This window comes from Alligator sinensis, unplaced genomic scaffold (genome assembly GCF_000455745.1).
Source record: "Alligator sinensis unplaced genomic scaffold, ASM45574v1 scaffold1156_1, whole genome shotgun sequence".
Lineage (NCBI taxonomy): Eukaryota > Metazoa > Chordata > Crocodylia > Alligatoridae > Alligator > Alligator sinensis.
The window spans coordinates 778,363-798,248 of record NW_005842296.1 but is presented as its reverse complement, the minus strand read 5'-3'; the positions used below and the strand labels follow the sequence as shown (position 1 = coordinate 798,248).

At 41.3% G+C, this 19,886-nt stretch overlaps 2 protein-coding genes across 2 annotated transcripts in view; one reads left to right on the top strand and one right to left on the bottom strand.

Annotated features, from left to right (window-relative positions):
• Window positions 1-8,910, bottom strand: part of RUNX2 (runt related transcription factor 2) — a 131,753-nt gene extending 122,843 nt beyond the window's left edge. The window contains exon 1 of the mRNA XM_025209577.1: window positions 8,905-8,910. Within this exon, the coding sequence (XP_025065362.1) occupies window positions 8,905-8,910 (6 nt within the window). The remainder of the gene's footprint in view (window positions 1-8,904) is intronic.
• SUPT3H (SPT3 homolog, SAGA and STAGA complex component) overlaps window positions 8,219-19,886 on the top strand; it is a 439,951-nt gene continuing 428,283 nt past the window's right edge. The window contains exon 1 of the mRNA XM_025209587.1: window positions 8,219-8,292. The gene's annotated coding sequence lies outside the window, so the exon portion shown is untranslated. The remainder of the gene's footprint in view (window positions 8,293-19,886) is intronic.

Sequence of the window (19,886 nt, the reverse complement as noted above, 5' to 3'; positions counted from 1 at the left end):
CGCGTCCACACGTGCGGCCGGGGGCAGCGCTGGAAACCCGGCGGCTTCCCCCGCCCCTGCCCGGCTGCACTCCCCTGCCTCCGCGCGGGGGATCTGGCAATGCAGGAAGCAAAGAGTGCCTGCAAACGGGGCAGGGGGGCGCTTCCGCAGGGCTTTTCTTTTCTTTGCCGTGTCTTTTACATCAAGAAAGGAGCTTTTCTTTCGCTTTTTCTTTCCAATTCGGTCGCAGGGGAGAGCTCTCGCTCTGTGCACCGCGGGCCGGGCCGGCCGGCCGGGGGAAGCTGCCCGCCGCAGGCTGGCTCTGGCTCTGGCTTGCCTGCAGGATCCCTGCTTCTGCGGGCTTTCCTCACTTCTTTCTTCCTCCTGCCCATCTCTCTCCACGCTCCATATGGTGCGTGGTCACCCCTCCACGGAGTCTGGCAGTGAGCGCCTCTTCTTTTTCTTTCCCCCCTCTCTCTCCCCTCTTTATACTTCTCAAATATGGAGCGCAGGAGTTTGTTATTCCTACAGGGAAGTGTCATTATTAGACTTAGCGGCTCCCATTCCTAGCAAACCACCCCAATTTCTCTCTGATCCGGGCCAAAAGGAGAAGTGAGATCGGTTCTCTCAAAAGAGGTATCTGGCATCATCTACAAGGAGCTGACTCATGTAGACGCCTTTCAGAAGCTCTTGCTGAGCATAGCTGCAGCACAGTATAACCATGACGATGTATCTATCTATATACAGCTTTACATATAGAAAGATATCTAACAAATAACTATTCAAACACAGATAGATAGATATGCATGCATTTAAATACTTATTTTGGAAGAGTGCATGCTTCCTAGCTTGCTTAAAAATTGTTCTCCAACTATTTAAGTTAGTCTAATAAAAGATATCAGGTTCACCCAAAGAACCTTGTCTGCTTCCTAACTCCTTTTCTTTAGGGCCCAAGCAGGTTTAGACACTGGGGTTGGGGGGAGATTTGAGCTGGATGACAAGCATCTTGTTTCCAACACACAAGGATAATTTGGCAAGAGGGATTTCCTTTTTTTTTTAAACTGACAAGATCATCTTCGTACTTTTTAATGAGTCAAATCAGTAGTTTTACTGTTACCTCTTTACCCACCGCAATAACATCAAAAGTCAATCAGGATAAACTAAAAGACTTATTGGAAGCTCCCAGTGTCGGTTGGCTTAAAATAGTCCATGGTTATTTATAACGTAGAAATGAAATTTTCCACTGAACGCCCTAACAAAGTTTCAGGTATCTGGCACAGTGATTCTTAGTCTCCTTGCAAAAATATCTTTCTTCTGAGCATTTATACATTTAACAGGAACTCGCTAACGCCTGGAACATATCACATCTGAGAGCACTAGAATTTTATTTAAATGGTTAGGGCCACCTTAATAAAACTACTCCTAGCATTTATTGACCTGCATAAAGCCTTCAGCATTTTTTTTTAAATGTAGTTTATGTAATTATATGCAGAATCTATGACTATGGCTTGAATTTAGCTGGAAGATACATGGGGCAAACCTATACTCCAGCCATCCTCAGCTTGTTCTTTTGATAATCTCACGATGGATCACACTGAAAGCTGTTAGGGAGCCTTAGGATTTTAGAGGAAAAAAGCTGGCTTCTTTGGAAATTATGTCAAAAAATCACTTCCAACTTTACCATATAAAAATAAGATTTTACCAGTAATTAATTCAGCTGTGACAGCTGCAGAAGCCCATTTTGATGATCTTTTCGCTTTCGTTTTTTTTAAACTTCGACTCATCTTTCTATTATAACTGTAGTATATGCAAGATTTTTTTGTTAGAAAATAACCTATTTGAAGTGGTTCCCTATCTATTGACTTCTAAACTGGTAAAATATGGGTCCAGCAATCTCTGATCCCATCAAAAATCTCGTGATGTAAACATCATATGATCAAGGTGAAAAATAATTGGCAAATGTTGAAAGTTTCTGTACGGGGTGATGTTTCCTAAAAATAGTTGTTTTGATGCTAGTGTGCTGGATTGGAATGTGCTGTCAACATGATACCACTGAGTCTCTTCTAACCATTCTCTCTATGTGTGAATAGCCTTGAAGGAAAATAGAATAAATTAATGTGTTTAACAGGTTTGTTATTGTATCAGATATTTGGAGTGGGAGTATTGTAGCTAGGTCAGCAATTGCTACTATAGTTAAGAGCTTGCCAATATTTTCTTTCCAAATTCCACCTTCCAGGAGCTTCTAACTCACTCATGAAAATGTACATCAAATTGCACTGTGGTGTGGAAGTAGGGTGGTCCTGATCCTTCAGAAATCAATGCTTAGATTTCCATTGGCACCACTGGAAGCATGGTGAGGCCCAGTGTCTCTCACAAGCACTTTGCTTTCCTTATGGTTACAAGTTGGATACTTGTCCAACTATTCTTTGAATTAAATGTCGGTGGGATACTTACAATTGTATCTGACATTTTTGATGGGTTGTTTACCACGCTGATGAGAACTCTTACAAAAATATATAGACTACTTCAGTCTCTTTATTTTAGCTACCATGTGCCTATCCCACTGATTTATGACCTAAATAAAAGAAAATTCTTTGTATCCTGAAGCTTGCTGTAAGCATTTAATAACTCAGCACCTTACACTGATCAGTGTTTACAGCTTGTAGCATAATATGAAAAAATGAAAGACAGGACTACCTAACCAAGAATTTATTGACATGAATAGTATTATTGTTTCACACAATATTGTCCAGTAGGAAGAAGAGAGGACTGCGAGTTGGGACTCTTCGTTTCTGTTTCAGTTTGTTGTCAGGCCTTGGGCACATCACTTAATGTCTCTGTGCTTCATTGTAAAATGGGGATAATAATAATGACTTCACATCTTGTGAGACTTAAAAAACATTTGCACAGTGCTTTGAAATCCAAAGATGAAAGGTACTGCGTTAGTGTAAAGTATTATTACTATGTTTTTCAAGCAGCTAATAATAAAACTGCTGGATCAATAATGAAATGTGTTGTGATCTGACTCCTATTGATTTCTGTACGGCATGCTCCAAAATGAACATAGCCTGAACCACAAATAGAGATCGTCACTAAAGACTGTTTTTTCTAAATAGCTTGTCTCCTGCTAGTTTAAAAATAGATGGTTGCAAACCTAGGTCTTGCTTTTCCTTTAGGCTCTAGTGCCATCTTGGAGTTACATCTGCTTCAGTGAGGCTTGCAGATGTGGGTGACAATCTTTGTGGGTCCTGATGCAGTATTGTGATTCTAACCATTGCATTATAATAATATATCAATGAGAAAATCTACCCTGTGCTTTTGATTGGAAAGCAAAGTTTGACCTATGCATTTTAATTAGAGGGATTTCTCATTTTGGTCTGTCTTTGTCAAGAAAATCATATATATATATATTTTTTTTTTTTTTGGACCCTGCAAATCAAAAATTTAATTATGGAGACTTGTGCTCTTCATTATTAAGGATAAAACTGACTCTAATAAACACAGTTTGGCCCCTCTCCATTGAGCCTCCCCACAGTTTAACTGTAAATGAATGCATGATCTTATTGCCAACATGGATTTTTTTTTTCCTGGAAAGTTCCAGGAAAAGTGGACAAATTATTTTTGAGCTATGAGGCCTAAAAAAAATAGGGTTCATATTTCCCCCCTGCCTTTTTTTTCCCCTTCACCATATATAAAAACAGTCTGATGTAGGATCTTCACAGTTCGTTGACCTCAGCAAAGACTGGTACCCCTAGTTAATGAGTGGTAAAGCTGAGAGAAGCATCTACAGTTAAGGTTGTCTGATGCTTTTGGTATAAGACCTGATTTCAGTTGCTTCTATCTTTGCTAAATGTTAATTGTTTGGGATGACATTTTCCATTGTAGGTGCCTGTCACAGCTCATTGTTCCTCCCCTCCCCCCAAGTTTTAGTAAAAAGAGTTCAGCCACATCAAAGAAGGATGATAGGAAAAAACACATGGGTTTTTAAATGTTAACAACATTCTTACTACAGTTCTGATGCATGTTTTGAAGAAGGGATTGACATTTTGTTGGGGGAGGAATTACCCTGGGATAAGGGAGTATTTTAGCTATACCCTCAATGAGATTCAACCCAAACTCCGCTGAATTGTAAGTTTTGGGGTTATTTTTTAAATCTTTACTTAGCAGACTTAATGGCTGGCAGCTCAATTCTCCAAAGAGTCTGTAGGAACGTAGGAATTATTAGACTAGATCCAACCCATGGTCATTTTAGTCCAGCTTTCTGTCTCTGACCATGATCTGCATCAGATGCTTTGGAGGAAGGTATAAGAAACCCCACAGTTGGCAGATAGGTATGTGATCTTTTGTCCCATTAAGGTCTCATCTTAATCCCTAATAGTTCAAAAAATACGATCAGAAAGACTGTCAGCAGTGCTGTTTTCAACTTCGCTTTTCAGAAGTTTGTAACTCAACCGTAAAAATTCCTCTCAGGCTGAAAACTGGCATATGATGTCTCAGTTCAGAAGTCAAATGTTATGAAGTTTTGTGTGTGTGTGTGTGTGTGTGTTTTTTATTGGGCTCTTTTTAAAGTTGTAGAACTGGAGAAAATAGAAGTTTATTTAGTTTAGACACTATTTCTATATAGCACTTTAATAACTCAGAAATAGATTTGTGAAAAGGATAGTTTGCAAGCTCTCTGCCTCATATGTTAATCAGCCTATTTAAGGAAACCAAAATAATTACAATCCTAAATTTGTTAACACTTAACATGCAGATCAAGCTCTCTGCCTCATCTGTCAATCAGCCGATTTAAGGAAACCAAAATACTTTAAATCCTAAATTTGTTAACACTTACAATACAGATGCAAAGCATATTCTCTCTCTGTTGGACTGACATGAAATAATATTAGCTAATGATACAGGGAGCGTGCATGAAGTAATAAGACTATAAACAGTCAGTAGCCCCTAATGAATATTAATTGAATAAATTATCAAAATATGTATTTTAAAACACAAGCCAATCCCACTAGGAGCTCTGATTGAATAAAAGTTTCGGGTTGCACTTAAAAATACTAAGAATACCTCTCCACATCAGCGAGCACTTATTTATATGAGCAGCTTGGCTGATTTTAGTGAGACCATTTATTTCTGTAAATAAGTGCCCATCAAGGTGAGCAAGGGGAGTGGGACAACTGGGCCCGAAGCACTACATTTCAAAGCAGTTTCAATGTGCTCTAAATCTGTGTCCAAATTGTTCAAAGCCCAAAGTTTGTGAACAGTTTTTTGTATCCATGTTTCCCTCCTCTACAAACAGCATTGGCTTTGCAAATTCAGTTTCATATGCAAATCTGAACTCTGCAAATGTAAAAAAAAATGTAAAAATCATTCCTGAAATTGCAGAGGCAATTAGGGAGGCCCCTTTCTGCCGCTGGTATCCTTTAGCAAAGAATTATCATCCACTGAATAAATTATTCATATTTAAAAAAATGCCTGAATACATACTGACTAGTTAAGGGTCTGTCACATAAAAGGTAGATTTACCTTTTTCAGGTTGTGCAGTACCCCAGGCTGTATGTAGTCCCACTGATTTCAATGGGAGTCTTCACAGAATAAGTACGGGAATGAATGACAGAGACCAGCCTTTATGAATTTGCCCCTTGTGGTTACACTGTGCAGCCTCTCATCATTTCCACTTCTGTGTGTCTTAGTTGTTGCAGAGTGTTTGTGTGGTCTGATTTAAAAGCACGTTAGTTCTTGGGTCTTTTTAATTGCAAGAAAGTTAAGCTTGGACTGCTTTTGACAGTTTAGGGAAAAGGAATGAAGGGATTAATACAAAACTCTACTTGCTAAACATCACGTGTGTCCTGCCACCTATGATTTTTCTGAAGAACTTTGTGATCTGAAGGAAGCAAACAAATCCCCTTCCTGTTAAGAAATCCGCATGCTGTATCAGTCATGCTTGTTTGATCACCAGCTGAAGTCCATTAGAAACCTCATGATTGCTATTGCTTTCTATGTGGAAGGTGCTTGGATACCACAGTGCTGGATAGCAGTATGCCTAAAATAGATAGGGAACTGTCAGATCAGAAAAACTAAAGCCATTTTTAACATTTACTTATCATGGGCTTCCTGATGGAGTATGACACATCCCTAATGATGCAGAAAAGGATGAAAAGATGTCCTATAGCTAATTAGACCATAATTGTAATACAAATTATTTTAATTAATATATGGGCTCTACACAAGGACTTGCATGCCTAGTCACACCTGCAGGCTATAGTGAGTCAGGGCTTTTCATAAAGCTGAAACAGGTAGAGGTAGATCTTAAAGTGCATTGCTAAATAGTAACCAAGCCTCCAAACACCCTTGTCAGCTAGGTATACATGATGAAACTGAGGGACAAAAAGATTAAGTCCCTTGCTCAAAGTCACAAAATAACTTACACCCTGTATTTTATTTTGTGGGCAATGCGATCAAATGTAATTGCTCAAGAGTGATTAAAATCTGGTGATAGGTATGTGAATGATAGGCTGTTCACAGCTCTTAAGGACCATCGCTCTTCTTATTGGGTGCATCTACATGAGACACTGACTGCACAGTAGTGTTGTGGGGCAAAAAGTTGTGCCGAGATGCTACTGCGCAGTAGTGTCATTGTAAAGGCACTTGCTGGCGCTACTGTGCAGTAACTCTGGTTACTGTGCATTTATTTAGTACTTATACAAGTACTACATAAATGTACAATAACCACTGCACAGTAGTCTCTCATGTAGATGCACCCATTCCCATCCATTTTATACTAGAGTAACCCTACCAACTTCAGTGAAGTCACTTTTGGTTTACATTGATGTAAGAAAAGACTCAGGCCCTTATCTATTAAATCTTTCTCACATACTACCAGTAGATAGTAGATTAATTCATGTTCTTCAACAGAAGGTGTGGAATTCCCAGTGCAGTTCACTATGTTGAAGTGGGGGGGTTTTGAATGTAAAACAAGGAAATGCAGACTTTGGGGTGACTACCTCTTGTCCTCAGCTCACCCCATTGTATTTCCGCACATATGCTATGTAATGACACTGGGGCTTTGTCTACTCTAGAAAAATTAGCTGTTCTGACAAGGGGTTTCTAAAACAGTTTCCTGCCCCCAAACCCACCTGAAGCAGTGTTGAAAATGATTGCCTGGCCAGTGTGGATAAGGTCAACCAAGTTCACTGCTTACTGTAGCAAATCATGCTTGACTAGGGCACATGGGACCACTTGCATAGCTGAAGTGAGCAAGATTTGGCTCAGGGTGTATAAAACTATTTGTTACAATGGGTGTTGAACTCAACTGACCTTGTCCACACTAGTGGGGCAACTGTTTTTAACACCATTTGAACCTGCATGGAAGGAGGGCAGGTGTTTCAACATGAGTTGTCAAAAACAGCTAATTTTTTTGGCATATTTCTGAAATATTTTGCTATTCTGAAATATCAGTAATATTAAAGGCACAACTTTTTGAACTTGGAACAGTGTTAAGTCTGCAACATCAGCTTCAACTATAAATTTCCATGCCTTAATATACTTACAGTATGTCAAGTGATTAACAATTGTTAGGGTTTTTAATTACATTATGATCTAGTATCCACATAACTATTGTATGCAAGGAAGCAAGCCAAGCAGCAAGCTCTGCAATGTTTTTCTAAGTATTCAATCAAAAGTTATTAATGCAGGAATTACTGAAAATCTATAGCCTCCGTTATATTGGAGATTAGAGATGAGATGATCACCAATTTAATTTACTAGTTAGCATATGATGATGATTATTGTAATTTATATGGTGTAATCCTGCAGCCTGTCAATGTATCTATCTAGGAGGTCTTACTGAGAAAAGGCTGAAGAAGCAGATGATTTGCCACACCGTATTGGACCACTGCTCTTCCGCTGATGTATTTATCTTTTCAGCAATCCATAGACCATCATAGGTAGCCTCACAACAGGGCTTAAGTGGTGCTGAGTGATGCTCAGTTTCACAGTGCCTAACATTTAGGCACCTGGCTCCCAGAAGAGAGTCTATAGCCCTCAGTTAGTGTCTGAGTTCCCTATACAATGCATGAGGAGGCTAAGGTCTTTTAGCACTAGATTCAAGGGAAACACTGTGTTGAGTGGGGAGCTGCCTACATTATAGCCCAAGAATCAGAGCTACAGAGCCATGCTGCTACTTGCTCTTTTTCTCTTTCTTGCCCCAAGAGTTTTGAATTGTTTTTAACAAATGATATATCTTCAAGAGGAAGGTTAGAGAATGACCCCCTCTTCCCAAACAGCTCATAGTTTGGCTTTAGGGCACACGCCTAGCAGGTAAGATATGTGTGTGTTTGAACCCCTTCAGACTAAAAATAGTTAGAACCTGGGTCTTCTGTTTCTTAGGACAAGTATTCTGACCACTGAATTATTGTGTAATGCGGGTAGGGGGTGAAGCACCACCACTTCTGCCAGCTGTGTTTTGGATGAAAGTGGCCAGGGTTGCTGTGTTTCGTGGAGACCTCCTCTATGTCAGCATGTGGTTCGATATGTTCAGTGAATGACTTATCGGATCAGGCTCCTCAGGCAACTGAGGTGGAGAAGACCTAGCTGGAGGAATACAAACCACTTTTGGAATGAGATGGACACTGAGCTGCTCTGCTTTACCAGAATAACTGCATATCTGGATATGTGCAGTAGTAGTGCTATAGGTGCTTATTGGCAAAAACATAGGCACCTATGAATGGTTGATGCTGGATGCTATGGATGCACTAAAAGGGCTGGACAGGGTTTTTGAGGATCTTCCTCCAGGATTTAAGGGGCTATATTCTACCTATGTCCTATTTTGTATGCCTATATCCCTTTGTTGATCTGGACCTAAGTGACCATGTTTATGTCTAGTATAGTGCTCTGTCCACTGTTCCTGCACCCATCAGATTTGTTCCTCACCTTCATGCTCGTCTCTCTTCTTTTTCTTTCCACTTCTGTCTCCTTCTCTTTCTATCTTCTTTTCTTCCCCTCCCTTCCCTGCACTCATTGTTTTTTCTGTCCTATTTATTGTTTGTGGCCACAATGTACTAGGCACTGTGAGCATGTGCATACATACACGCACACGCATGCACATACATAGTCCCTGCCACAAAAAATATAATTTAAGATAGGCAACATACAAAGGGTGTGTATGGGATACAATCTCACTGTGTACAATTTTTGTGTCAAATGTATTTTTGTATGTACAATGAAGTTTGGTTTTATTTATGAAATAAATACATTTCAGCTAGAAACCTGGACCCCTCATCTCATCCATTAGTAGTTGGTTGATTTCTTGCAAGTATCATGGGGGAAAAATGATCATGAGAGGTGTTTTTCCCCCTTCTTGTATTTATTGTGGAAGTTGTGGAAAAACTAGACAAGCATAAGATGAAGGAGATATTCAGTGAAATTGTAAGGCAACTTTTTAAAAACTGATAAAGAACTGCTCTGAGGCATCAAAATCAAAAGGCTCTGAGGCATCATAGGCACTGAGATGCTCTGTGATAAGCATGGAATAAATGTCTAAATTATTTAGAAAGGAGAGAGAAACAGGTAAGGACATTTTCTAGGATAAAGAATTCTCCATTTGAAATGCCATAGTAATAGTCCTATATATTTAAACATAGACAGGGGCAGCAGAAGTTCCTCAACTGGTTTTACCTGCTACATTGATTCATGAGAAAGGAAGATACTTCATGTCACAGATCTCAAAGATAGGATTTGATAGTTTAAAATCACCATCATCTTTTCATAATTGTAAAGTAATATTTGATGTAATATAATTTGTATAAGAATATTTTTAAATGTCTATTTCCATTCCATCAAGATGCTGAATTGAAACTGGCAGGATGGAAATTAGGGAGGAGGGGGAGAAGGAGAGAAACAAAATGCATCCCGCTTGGTTTGCTTGTCACATAAAGGATCAAAGTTCCACATATGAGGAATGCCTTGTAAACAACAGGAAGACTGTTTAGAAAGGATGGAAGAACATTCCTAGGAGCTTTGCTACAGGTAGTGTTTTATATCCAAAAGAAAGACAGAAACGTACAATTTTACCCTCACATTTAAAGTAGGTCATACCGCTTTCCTGTGTATTACAGATTATAGATTTCTTTCCACTGGTAGCTTAGTGCAAAAATCTGAATATAAGGGACAAGCTCTTTTCTTAGCTACACATGCGCAACTCCCAATGAAGTCAAAGAGTGCTGTGTTCGTACATATAGTGGTGGAATTTGGCCCTACATACCTAAACATTGAACTTGAGAAAATTGCATCTCAGGACTAAATATAATTGTGTTCATAATTAATATCTAATGCATGCAGAACACTACTGGACACCAAAACTAGAGAATGAAATATCTGGCAGTTGAAACCATAAATGCAGGATTCTGCCTGCTCTGGGTGGTGAAGTAGTATTAATTTGTTTCAGGACATTGAGGAAATTAAATCCTTCACAACCTGTGGTTGATGTTATTTACTCTGCAGTCTAGGAGTAATTTGATGCAACTCCTTAGCACTCATCCTGTACTTCTAAAAATTTACTGTTTTGAATGTGCCTAATTCTAGCAGCTTTCATGATATTAATATGCAGGCCAGAAGGAAGTCACAAGACTTCATATGCCTCTCTGCTTCTGACTAGGGATGTGAGGGGCAAGATCTGAGTCCTGTGATTTACTCTTCCTTACTTGTCAAAGGCCCCTGTCAAGAGTTCACATCAATCTAGATGTGTGATTTGGGAATGTGTAGGACTAAGGGTTCTCTATGCCAAACCCTATTCCCAAACACATACCTGGTTAAGGCTGCTGGTTCAGAAGTGTGTAGATTTTATTAAATTACACAATATTTTAATGTTTGGATCAGATGTATCTATGTTACTTGGAAAAATAATAGCTAATTACCCAATCACCTGAATGTAGCCTGTTAATAAAGGAATAGCTCTGCTTTTGGCCGGTTCTTGCTTCTCCTGCTTAAGTGCCTATTCCAGGGTGTTCCTTGATCCCTAGTTGAAGGGGTCTGTTGTTGCCTAAGTCTGCTTTCAGTGGCCAGAAATAGATGACTAGAGTACTTCAGTGTTTCTCTAGTTCCAGCTCCAAATCAACATCCATGAGCATTTGCGGTGATTGTATAACTGGTTTTAGTTTCTAGTGTTTGAGATATCCCAATAGGGGCCCTCTTGCTAACCACAGAGATCAGCCTAGAGTAGGGATAGGCAAACTTTTCTGGCCATGGGCTGGAATAACTCATTCTATGCCAGAGGTGTGTGGGCGCTAGTCCCTGCTGCTGCTGCTTCTTTCTAGGATCAAGGGGAAATATCTGCAGCTGGTGCTTGTCCCCATAGTGGCATGCGGAGAGCAACCGCAGCCAAAGCCCCTCATCACCAAATGCAGCTGAAGCCCCATATCCATGGGCTAGATCTGGCCATGGGCCCTAGTTTGTCAACCCCGTCTGGGCCCTAGTTTGTCAACCCCGTCCTATCAAGTCCCAGTCATAGAGGTCCAAGCCTAAGCATGTTACACTGCTTCCCAAATCAGGATCTTTTTGGTATTGGCTGGGACTACTAGTAATTCAGGGAACAGGAAATAAGAGATGGAAATAAAAGCTGCCACAGGTATAATGTGGGGCAAATCAGATTTGTACTTGGTATTCCTCCATTAGTATAGGTGTACGGATATAAACAAAAAACGATACAATGTACAGAGGATGTTTAGTTGGTGCAAAACACGATTTTGCCCTGGTGCTGTTACTTTGGTTGTCAGACACTGTTAGCTGAATTAGCGCTGACTCCAAGGACTTACTTCAGATTAAAGGTATATGCCTTTTCCTCACTGATGTGTAAAGCTTGAACTAAACAGAAACAATGGTTGTATATCCAGGGCACTGAACTGGTCTCAACGAAAAGGGCACAGGCAGCTGGGTGGGGGAAAACAGCAGGAGGTAGTGCACAGACAATGGCTCTCTCTGCAAGTCGCTTTTGCTTCCAGCTGCAGTGGATTCCTTGAGATCTGTGTAACCATTTGGAAATACCACTGCAACTTGCAGTAAGTATATTCCTTGTTTAAGTCTGTATGTATGGCCTGTGGGCCTAGTAAAGAGAGGGTGTTAGGCTGCATGTAACATGATTATTACAAATTGTGTCTCTAGACCATAACTGGCTTATATAACACAACATGTTCTATCTTAATAATATGTTATGCTACCTAGTGCTGGGTCTCCAAATCCTTAGACTTCAGCCAGTGGTAGTTCATATCCTTTATTCCTTTCTGGCACAAAATACATCATTATTTTCACAATGTGTTTGTCTACTCTCCTGCTTTTATCCATATGCACAGGGAGGGAATGAGAGTTGGCAACTGCATACTTAACTATTCTATTGTAGAGTACTCTTTAATCAGCACCCTAATAAACAGCACACCCAATTAATTGGGACAATTGCCAAGGAAAAAGTTTAGTTCAGTGCACTTCACCGGCTGTAAGGATAAAAAGCATGCTTACAATTTTCTGCAAGCTCAGTTGTAGTAGTTAACAGGTGTGATCTGGTGTTTGTTGGTATGTGTCTCTTCCTGTGCAGCTCTTTTTCCTTTAGGCAGGTTTTCTGTTCTTTTGAACTGCCACAATAATAAAAATATCTCTTACTGTAGTTGTTCAAAATGGTTTAACATTTTGTCTGTTATTTTTCAAATAAATTAATGGAACAGGAGTGGCTTTAACTGTAGGAGGCTGTGATAGTCAAGGTGATTACTTAATGAACATGTTTTGTTTTTTTAAGTTAGGCTATTAGTGAAGAGGACTTGACTTTATTTTGGAATGCATGATTTTATATAAAGACACATATGTGAACATTGCTGCTGCAGCCTGCTAGAGCTACCTTTAGTACTGCAGGCTGCATTGTGGTCCCTCTCAATTTAAAAGTAGTGTTTCTGTGATAAGAGAAATCGGTATCTAAAAGAATAACCTAGCACCTGAAACTGATATCTGCTACCATTTACTGGGTATGCCAGTGAGATTTTTCTATAATTTGGACACCCTTTGCCAGAAAATGAAATAAAATTGAATACAGAAAACCTCTCTAATCCCCACATTCCTCCCAGATAGTTTCTATGGAGACTGCAAAGCATTAGTGAAAGCAAACAAAGTAAGTTACAAAAAAGGAGGTGGTGGTAGAAGAGGGGAACCTTGACGCGGCGTTTTAAAAATGAGGATTGTCATGGATCAGCAAAGGGTAGAAACATTTATGTAATTAAAGGAGGGCATCATTGGTGGGTCATCTGAAACGAATCGTCTTTGTTGGCATTTGTTCTGACTTGTTGCCTGGAGGAAAAGCATCTGCTCTGTCCCACTGCAGTTGGTTCCTTATTACTTGTGGCTTCTGCAGGGGCTCCAGCTCTTCTTCAGATCCTGGAGGATTTTTTTTTTTAATTACATGATCCAGACACTTTCTTTTCTAAAATAATTTGTTAAAAAAGATTTTCCCTTATAACGTACAAATTCTCTTTGCGCTAGTACATCTCTCCTGAAGTTATTGTGCCAAAGGCATGCAAACGTCTAGAGTAACAATGGTTCATTTTCTTTTAATGACTTTGTCGAAAGGATGGAGACATTTTTGTGGTGTGATGAATTCACTCGGTCTCCCGTTGTGTTTTCCCCACATGCTTTGGAAACTCTCTCTCTTTCACTGAGAAGCTGTGGCCATCCACTTCGGCAAGAGCTTTATTACTTTATATTCATTGTATTTAAATGACACCCCAGCAGTACTGACCTTCTGGGATGATTGATGTAAATTATATGGTATGTAGGGGGAAATAAAATCTTTTTATGTTCTGCAGAGAAATAAAAGTGAAAACAAATGACAGAAAAAAATCAGGCCCACTCAAAAGTGAAACTTTGTATGCATTATGGTTTGAGCAGACTCCAGCTTTTGAAAGTGCTAAGACAGTTTATCATGACCTAAGAATCTAAAAGGTGATCTGCAAAGGGAAAAATAATTTCATTTGTGCCTTTTTGGGGTCTTGTCATGCATAAAAAAGCCTTTCTATCACCCTCCTCTCCCCCCAGTAAATTGAGTAAGTACTTAGACATATTGTGTAGGGAGCAGGAGCTATAGTTTTATTAACTGCTCAAGCATTCATTGAAATATAAAACTGGAAGGGACCACCAGGGCATTGAGCGTGATCTTCACTGTCTTAGGCAACAATGTCTTATCAGGCCACACAAATTCTGTTCCTACTTCCATAAAATGGAGATCACAATTGGCGCATATTAGCCTAGCCATTTTCATACTGAGATTAACTCATTTAATCTGCATAAGTACTACTGTACTGGTAACACAATATTTTTGTGGCTGTTTTTGTAGCTTAGAAGGATCAGGAATATTCAGCCTTGCTTTCTCTGTTTTCTTAAAAGATTTCTTGCAAGCCAATAGACCTACAGTGAGAATGGGAGAAGGCCCATGCAGCAGAATCTTTGCCCAAAGTCCTGATTTAGTTGGATCTGTGCAGGTATTTTAAAATTTAATAGCAGGGATGAAGAGTCCTGGTCAATAGCTCAAGGGTGCTGGCAATCTTGCTATTGAAGATCCAACCCTAACTCCTTGGGTTAGTCTGGCTGAGTGATTTGCCTTGATGATATCAATGCTTGAGCTGTTTTCAGCTCTACCTCTACAATCAAAGATCATAGCAGAAATGACAAGAGTTGCCCTGAACATTTGGCAAGCTGGAGGTGAGTTGCAACATCTCTCAGTTTTCCCAACATGATTTGGGTAAATGAAAAGGAAAAAGGACAGAAGGAAGGAAAGACCTCAGGAAGGGGCAAATAGAAGGGTTTGTGTTGGAGGCAGTACAATATTTATTTGGGGTCATGGTGGGAGGACAAAGCGGGGAAAAAAGCAGGGGAAGCATGAAGGAGCAAAGGGAGAAATATGTAACATTAATTCAAGATGACTTTCAAACAAGTCAGAATTCAGGTAGCTCACGGAGAGTTAATTCTAGAGAATATTAGGAAATCCCTACTTTTGTCTCTCGCCCATAGGAGAAAATAATGTAAAAGTTATCACAGTGCATCCATAATCGTACAGTTGCTCTCATACTGGTTTGTTTGATACTGGCAAACTTTTTGTACATGATGCCAACTGTGCAGGAGTGTGAGTTGAACAGGTGTTAACAAAAGTGAAACTAAAAGACTGACAGACTGTAAATTTATAGACTGTTTGACTAAAAATGTTAAGTTACAATTCTATGCACGTTTTCAAACATTGTTAATGGGTGTTTTTTTTGCTACGTATCCTAAAGAAGGAAGAAAAGGCACAGACATAACTACTTCCTTATTTCACCTTGGCTGGCCACATCTAATAATTCCTGTTTCTAGACTTTGCATAGGATTATAGAATGATAGGAAGAGTTTGGTACTTATTTGTATCCATAGCAGGGGCATATATCACATGCTATTTGGGATGGTACACAGCCCCTCCCAAATAACTCCTGTTCATAGGATCATAGGGCACGTCTAAGAGAAGACTAATTAGCGCCACGATAAACATCTTGTGTCTACACATGTGGCCCTATTAGGCTGGAGCAAACTAATTAACTCTGCAGCAGATAGTATTTGTAACTATAAATACTATCCTGTTACAAAGTTATTTACTCCACACCAGTGCACATGCAGATGCTGATGTGCCTGGCTGTGGCATCAGGGTGCAGGGGCTGCCTGCTAGTTAGCCCTGCACAGGAGCACCGCAGCACGTTGAGCCGGGTCAGAGCAGCTGCAGGCTGGCCCTCCGGGCCCCCTGCCAGTCACGGCTGCTCTGACGTGGCTCAGTGTGCTGCAGTCCCAGGCGCACAGGTAAATCTGGTGCCTGGGAGCAATAAACACTAGAGCAATAAGTGCTAGAGTCTATTGCTTTGCCTTCATAGTACGTGTAGATGTGCCTATAGAAAAGCAGGGCTGGAAGGGACCTCGAGAAGTCATTCAGTCCAATCTCTTTCTGAGGCAGGGTCGTCCCTATCCAATCATTCTACACAAATAATTGAATGTCTAACCTATTAGCAAAACTGCACAGTCAACCCTGACACAACAACAGGACATAACACCCTAACTTAGTTATTACAGGTGCTGCTGGGGACCACGACAGCCTATGTTCTGCTGTGGCAAAGGCTGTTCAAATATTGTAGAGATCCCAGGAAGAGGCCCACACCTTCCATTAAAGAGGAACGCAAAAACCAACACAGTCCATACCAGTCAGACCATGGGATAAAATTCCTCCCTGATCCCAAATATGGCAAGTCAGCATCTCTCTTAGAGATCTGTTTCCTGTTTCAGAAAAAAATGCGAAGGAACATGAATAAATTCATAGAGGAACAACCAAGATTATTTGTGGATGCAGAGGAGAAGATAGAGGATGGTATTATGAGGAAAGATTAATAGAGCACTAAAATTGACTAATTATCATGAGTGATGCCTTCCCTCAGTGGTCACAGCATGCAAGTATTAGGAAAAGGCAGATCCCAAGGATGGAGTGGAATGAATGGGATGAAACCAAGAGGGAAAAGTTAGAACTTGCCTGCATTCAAAAATATTATGAGAGAGACGAGATTTTATTGGCAGTGCTATCTTTTATTGGACAAACTGTATAGATGGCATAGTTAGACAAAGCATCCTTCTCAGAGACGACACGTAAGTGTTGATAGTGGGTGGAGGGGAGGCCACAACTCTGTGCTGCCACCCCTGCCCCACTACCCTGTCATCAGGGTATTCTGGGGAAGCACGTGCCCCCCACCCATGCATTGCTTATGATCCCTTTTCAGGTCAAAAGTATTACCACTTCTAGCTACACCATTGTGGACTAATCCAGTGGTTGTCAACCTTGTTAGACTCAAGGGGTGGGTCCAGGCGAGCATGCATGTCAGGTTGCCAACCCTCCAGGATTGCCCTGGACTCTAGAGGAATTAAATATAAATCTCCAGGAGACTGCTGAGAGTCTCCTGGGAGATAAATGATAGTGCATTCATTAAAATAAATATTAAATGTTGAATATGATTTATACAGTAGTCCACTGGATTTTTAAAATGTAATAGTAATGTTCATTTACCTTCTTGATGTAAAGTCCTTAATGTCATTATGTCATGTGATGAAACCTCCTGGAATAGATTCAAACAGAGTTGGCAACCCTACATGCCTGTGCAGTATGCAGCGCCACAGATCTGTCTGCGGTGCTGCACACGGCCTGTGCCGCACATGCAGGTGTTCCCCATGATGCTAATTTGAAGTGTGTGTGTGTGTGGGGGGGGGCAGGGATCCTGATGTCAAAAAAACTTGCTCCTGAAAAAAGTGGGGTGGCACATGTGGTGGCAGCCTGCACTGTCTGAAACAAAAGCCTGACCAGTCGGAGCCACACTTTGACTGCTGCCCAGGCTCCCTGCTGCCAGATTGCCACCACTGGAGCCTTGGGAGGCCCCCAGGATCCCAGGTAAGGGTGCTAGGGCCAGCCCAGGTGCTGGCCTTAGCCTCTCCTACCTCACCTGGGGCAACTTGTCACGTGCCAGAGCACGCATGTACTGGCATTCTCCAGGGACAGGTAGCAGTGGCACATATTGTGCTGTTGCTATTGGTCCCTGGGATAAAACAGATACACACTTGTCTGGATGCACCCAAAGTGTTCCTTGATAGACTCAAGGTATCCTTCACTAGACTTGAGGCACCGCTTAGAAAATGTCAGCTCTTAGTTTTCACTCATTTATTGGCTATGAAAAATAATAGAGCAGTTCTTTCGTTGCAAAGAACTCAAACCCCAACCAGTCAGAAGTCTTTTAACATGACGGATGCCTATTTGAAATCTCTGGGTTTATCTTGTGAATTATGTTTGCATACCTCACAGTACTAACATGGTACTCTGCAGCACCCCTGAAAGGATCTCAGGACACCCCCAGGTGGCAGAACACCTTGGTTGAGGATCTCTGGTCTACCCCCTTATTGTGGGCATCTTTAAGAGGTTAGAAGTGCACTTACTACAAGAGAAGGCTCAATAAAAAGCTCAGACTCATCCATTCCCCTGGGTATGAGCTTTTGAGTGTCACCCGCAAGAGCAAGCAAGCCAACCGTGTATTGCTATTGCCTAACTAACATAGCAGGGAAGCTTTACAATATTAATCCAGTACGTGGTTGTCTGTTCTCTAGCTTTTGGGGGTTGGGGCATTGGGGAAGGCGGCGAATCTAAATTTTGCCCATATTTCAGAGGTTGCTTGCTTCAACTTGCTTTGTCACAGGAGTGTTGCCGCTGGTTGGTTGCTGGCACTACGCTGTCCCAAATGCAGCTGCTTTTGACAGAGGGGAGGCATGGACTCCTGCCAGAGCTGTCTGTAGCACCCTGCTTCCCGCGGGTCAGCCTAGGCGACCTCCACAGGCCCCTTCCCAAACGCTGTGTCCCCTGGTTCCCACACAAGATTTTAAGAAGAGGCCGCCTCTTTTCAGGTACTGCGGGTCTTGGTGGGTAGGTGGGAGGGGGTTGAGGAGGCTCCGATCCCCTGCAAGTCTAGGTGATTTTAATGGCAGCTGCAGGGTCTGCAACCCCGCTGTTTGGGCTGAACTGTCCGAATAATTTAGGTACCCAAAATGGTTGGCCATTTGTACTTTTATAGACTAACTAAATAAGATACAGACATTTATATTATGCATAATGTGACAAAGCCAAGCAGAAGTCAGGCAGCATCTGATGAAAGCAGAGGTAAGTCAGGCAGCATCTGAAGAAGTAAACTTGGGTTCACCTACATTAGTCGAGCAACAGCAACATGCCGAGGGCTCACTTGCTCTGGTGGTGACTCACTCAAAGCTCCGGCTCACGGGGATGCAAGGGTGGATGGAGGGAGTCTGAAGTGTGCGAAGGAAGGTGCTGTGTGGTTTACTGCGTGCACACAGGGCTGCTATTTAGAGATGGGGCTGGCTTTGAAATGCACTTTGACTGGGGGGGCTGCCCATCATGATGCCCTTATAAAATCAGACACCCCTCACGTTATGGTTTTCAAATCTTATAGGGGGGCTTTCATCTATTATGGGGGGCTTCAGCTCCCCTGTAATTCACACCCTGCTGGGGGGACGACCAATTCTGAACCCTTGGCCGTTTCCTGTATATATGCATGTGCGTGTGTACACGTGCTGTATATAACTACTGCTCTATATAACAATAACTACAGTAGCGAGAGAGAGGTGGTTAACCCTGTTAGTCTGAAGCCAGGTAGAAAGTCAGGCAGCATCTGGCGAGGTGAACTCGGGTTCACAAAGGCTTGCTATATCCATCTATACACTATGTATGTAGTGTGGGTGTGTACACACACACACACACGCACACACATGGCCCAAACGCTCAAGCCCACATTATGCAAGTGAACTTGGGTTCATGAAAGGTTGTGCTGTCGGTGTATCGGTATCCTGCGCGGCGCCGGCTACGGGCCAGAGGTCTGGTCAGGGCGTTCACCCGGGGTTTCACGCTGAGCCTGGTGAGGAATAACGCCTGTATCGGGCACTCCCTGCCTGTGCACCCCCAAAAACTGCCACACCCACATTATGTGTGTATATATTATATATAGAGAGAGAGAGAGAGAGAGAGAGAGAGAGAGATGTGTGCATATACTGTGTGTGTATAGACTATATATACACAGTGATATATGTAGTGTGTATAGTGATATATGTATAGTTTGCATGTGTGTGTGTATACAGTCTGTGCATATGTATAGTGTATATAGTGTGCACGTGTACATGTATAGTGTGCATTTGTGTATATGTAGTGTGTGTATATATAGTGTGTAGTGTGCGTATGTAGTGTTAGTGTGTGTATGTAGATATATATAATGTGAGAGTCTGTGTGTGTGTATATATATATATATATATATATATATATATATACAATTTGTGTG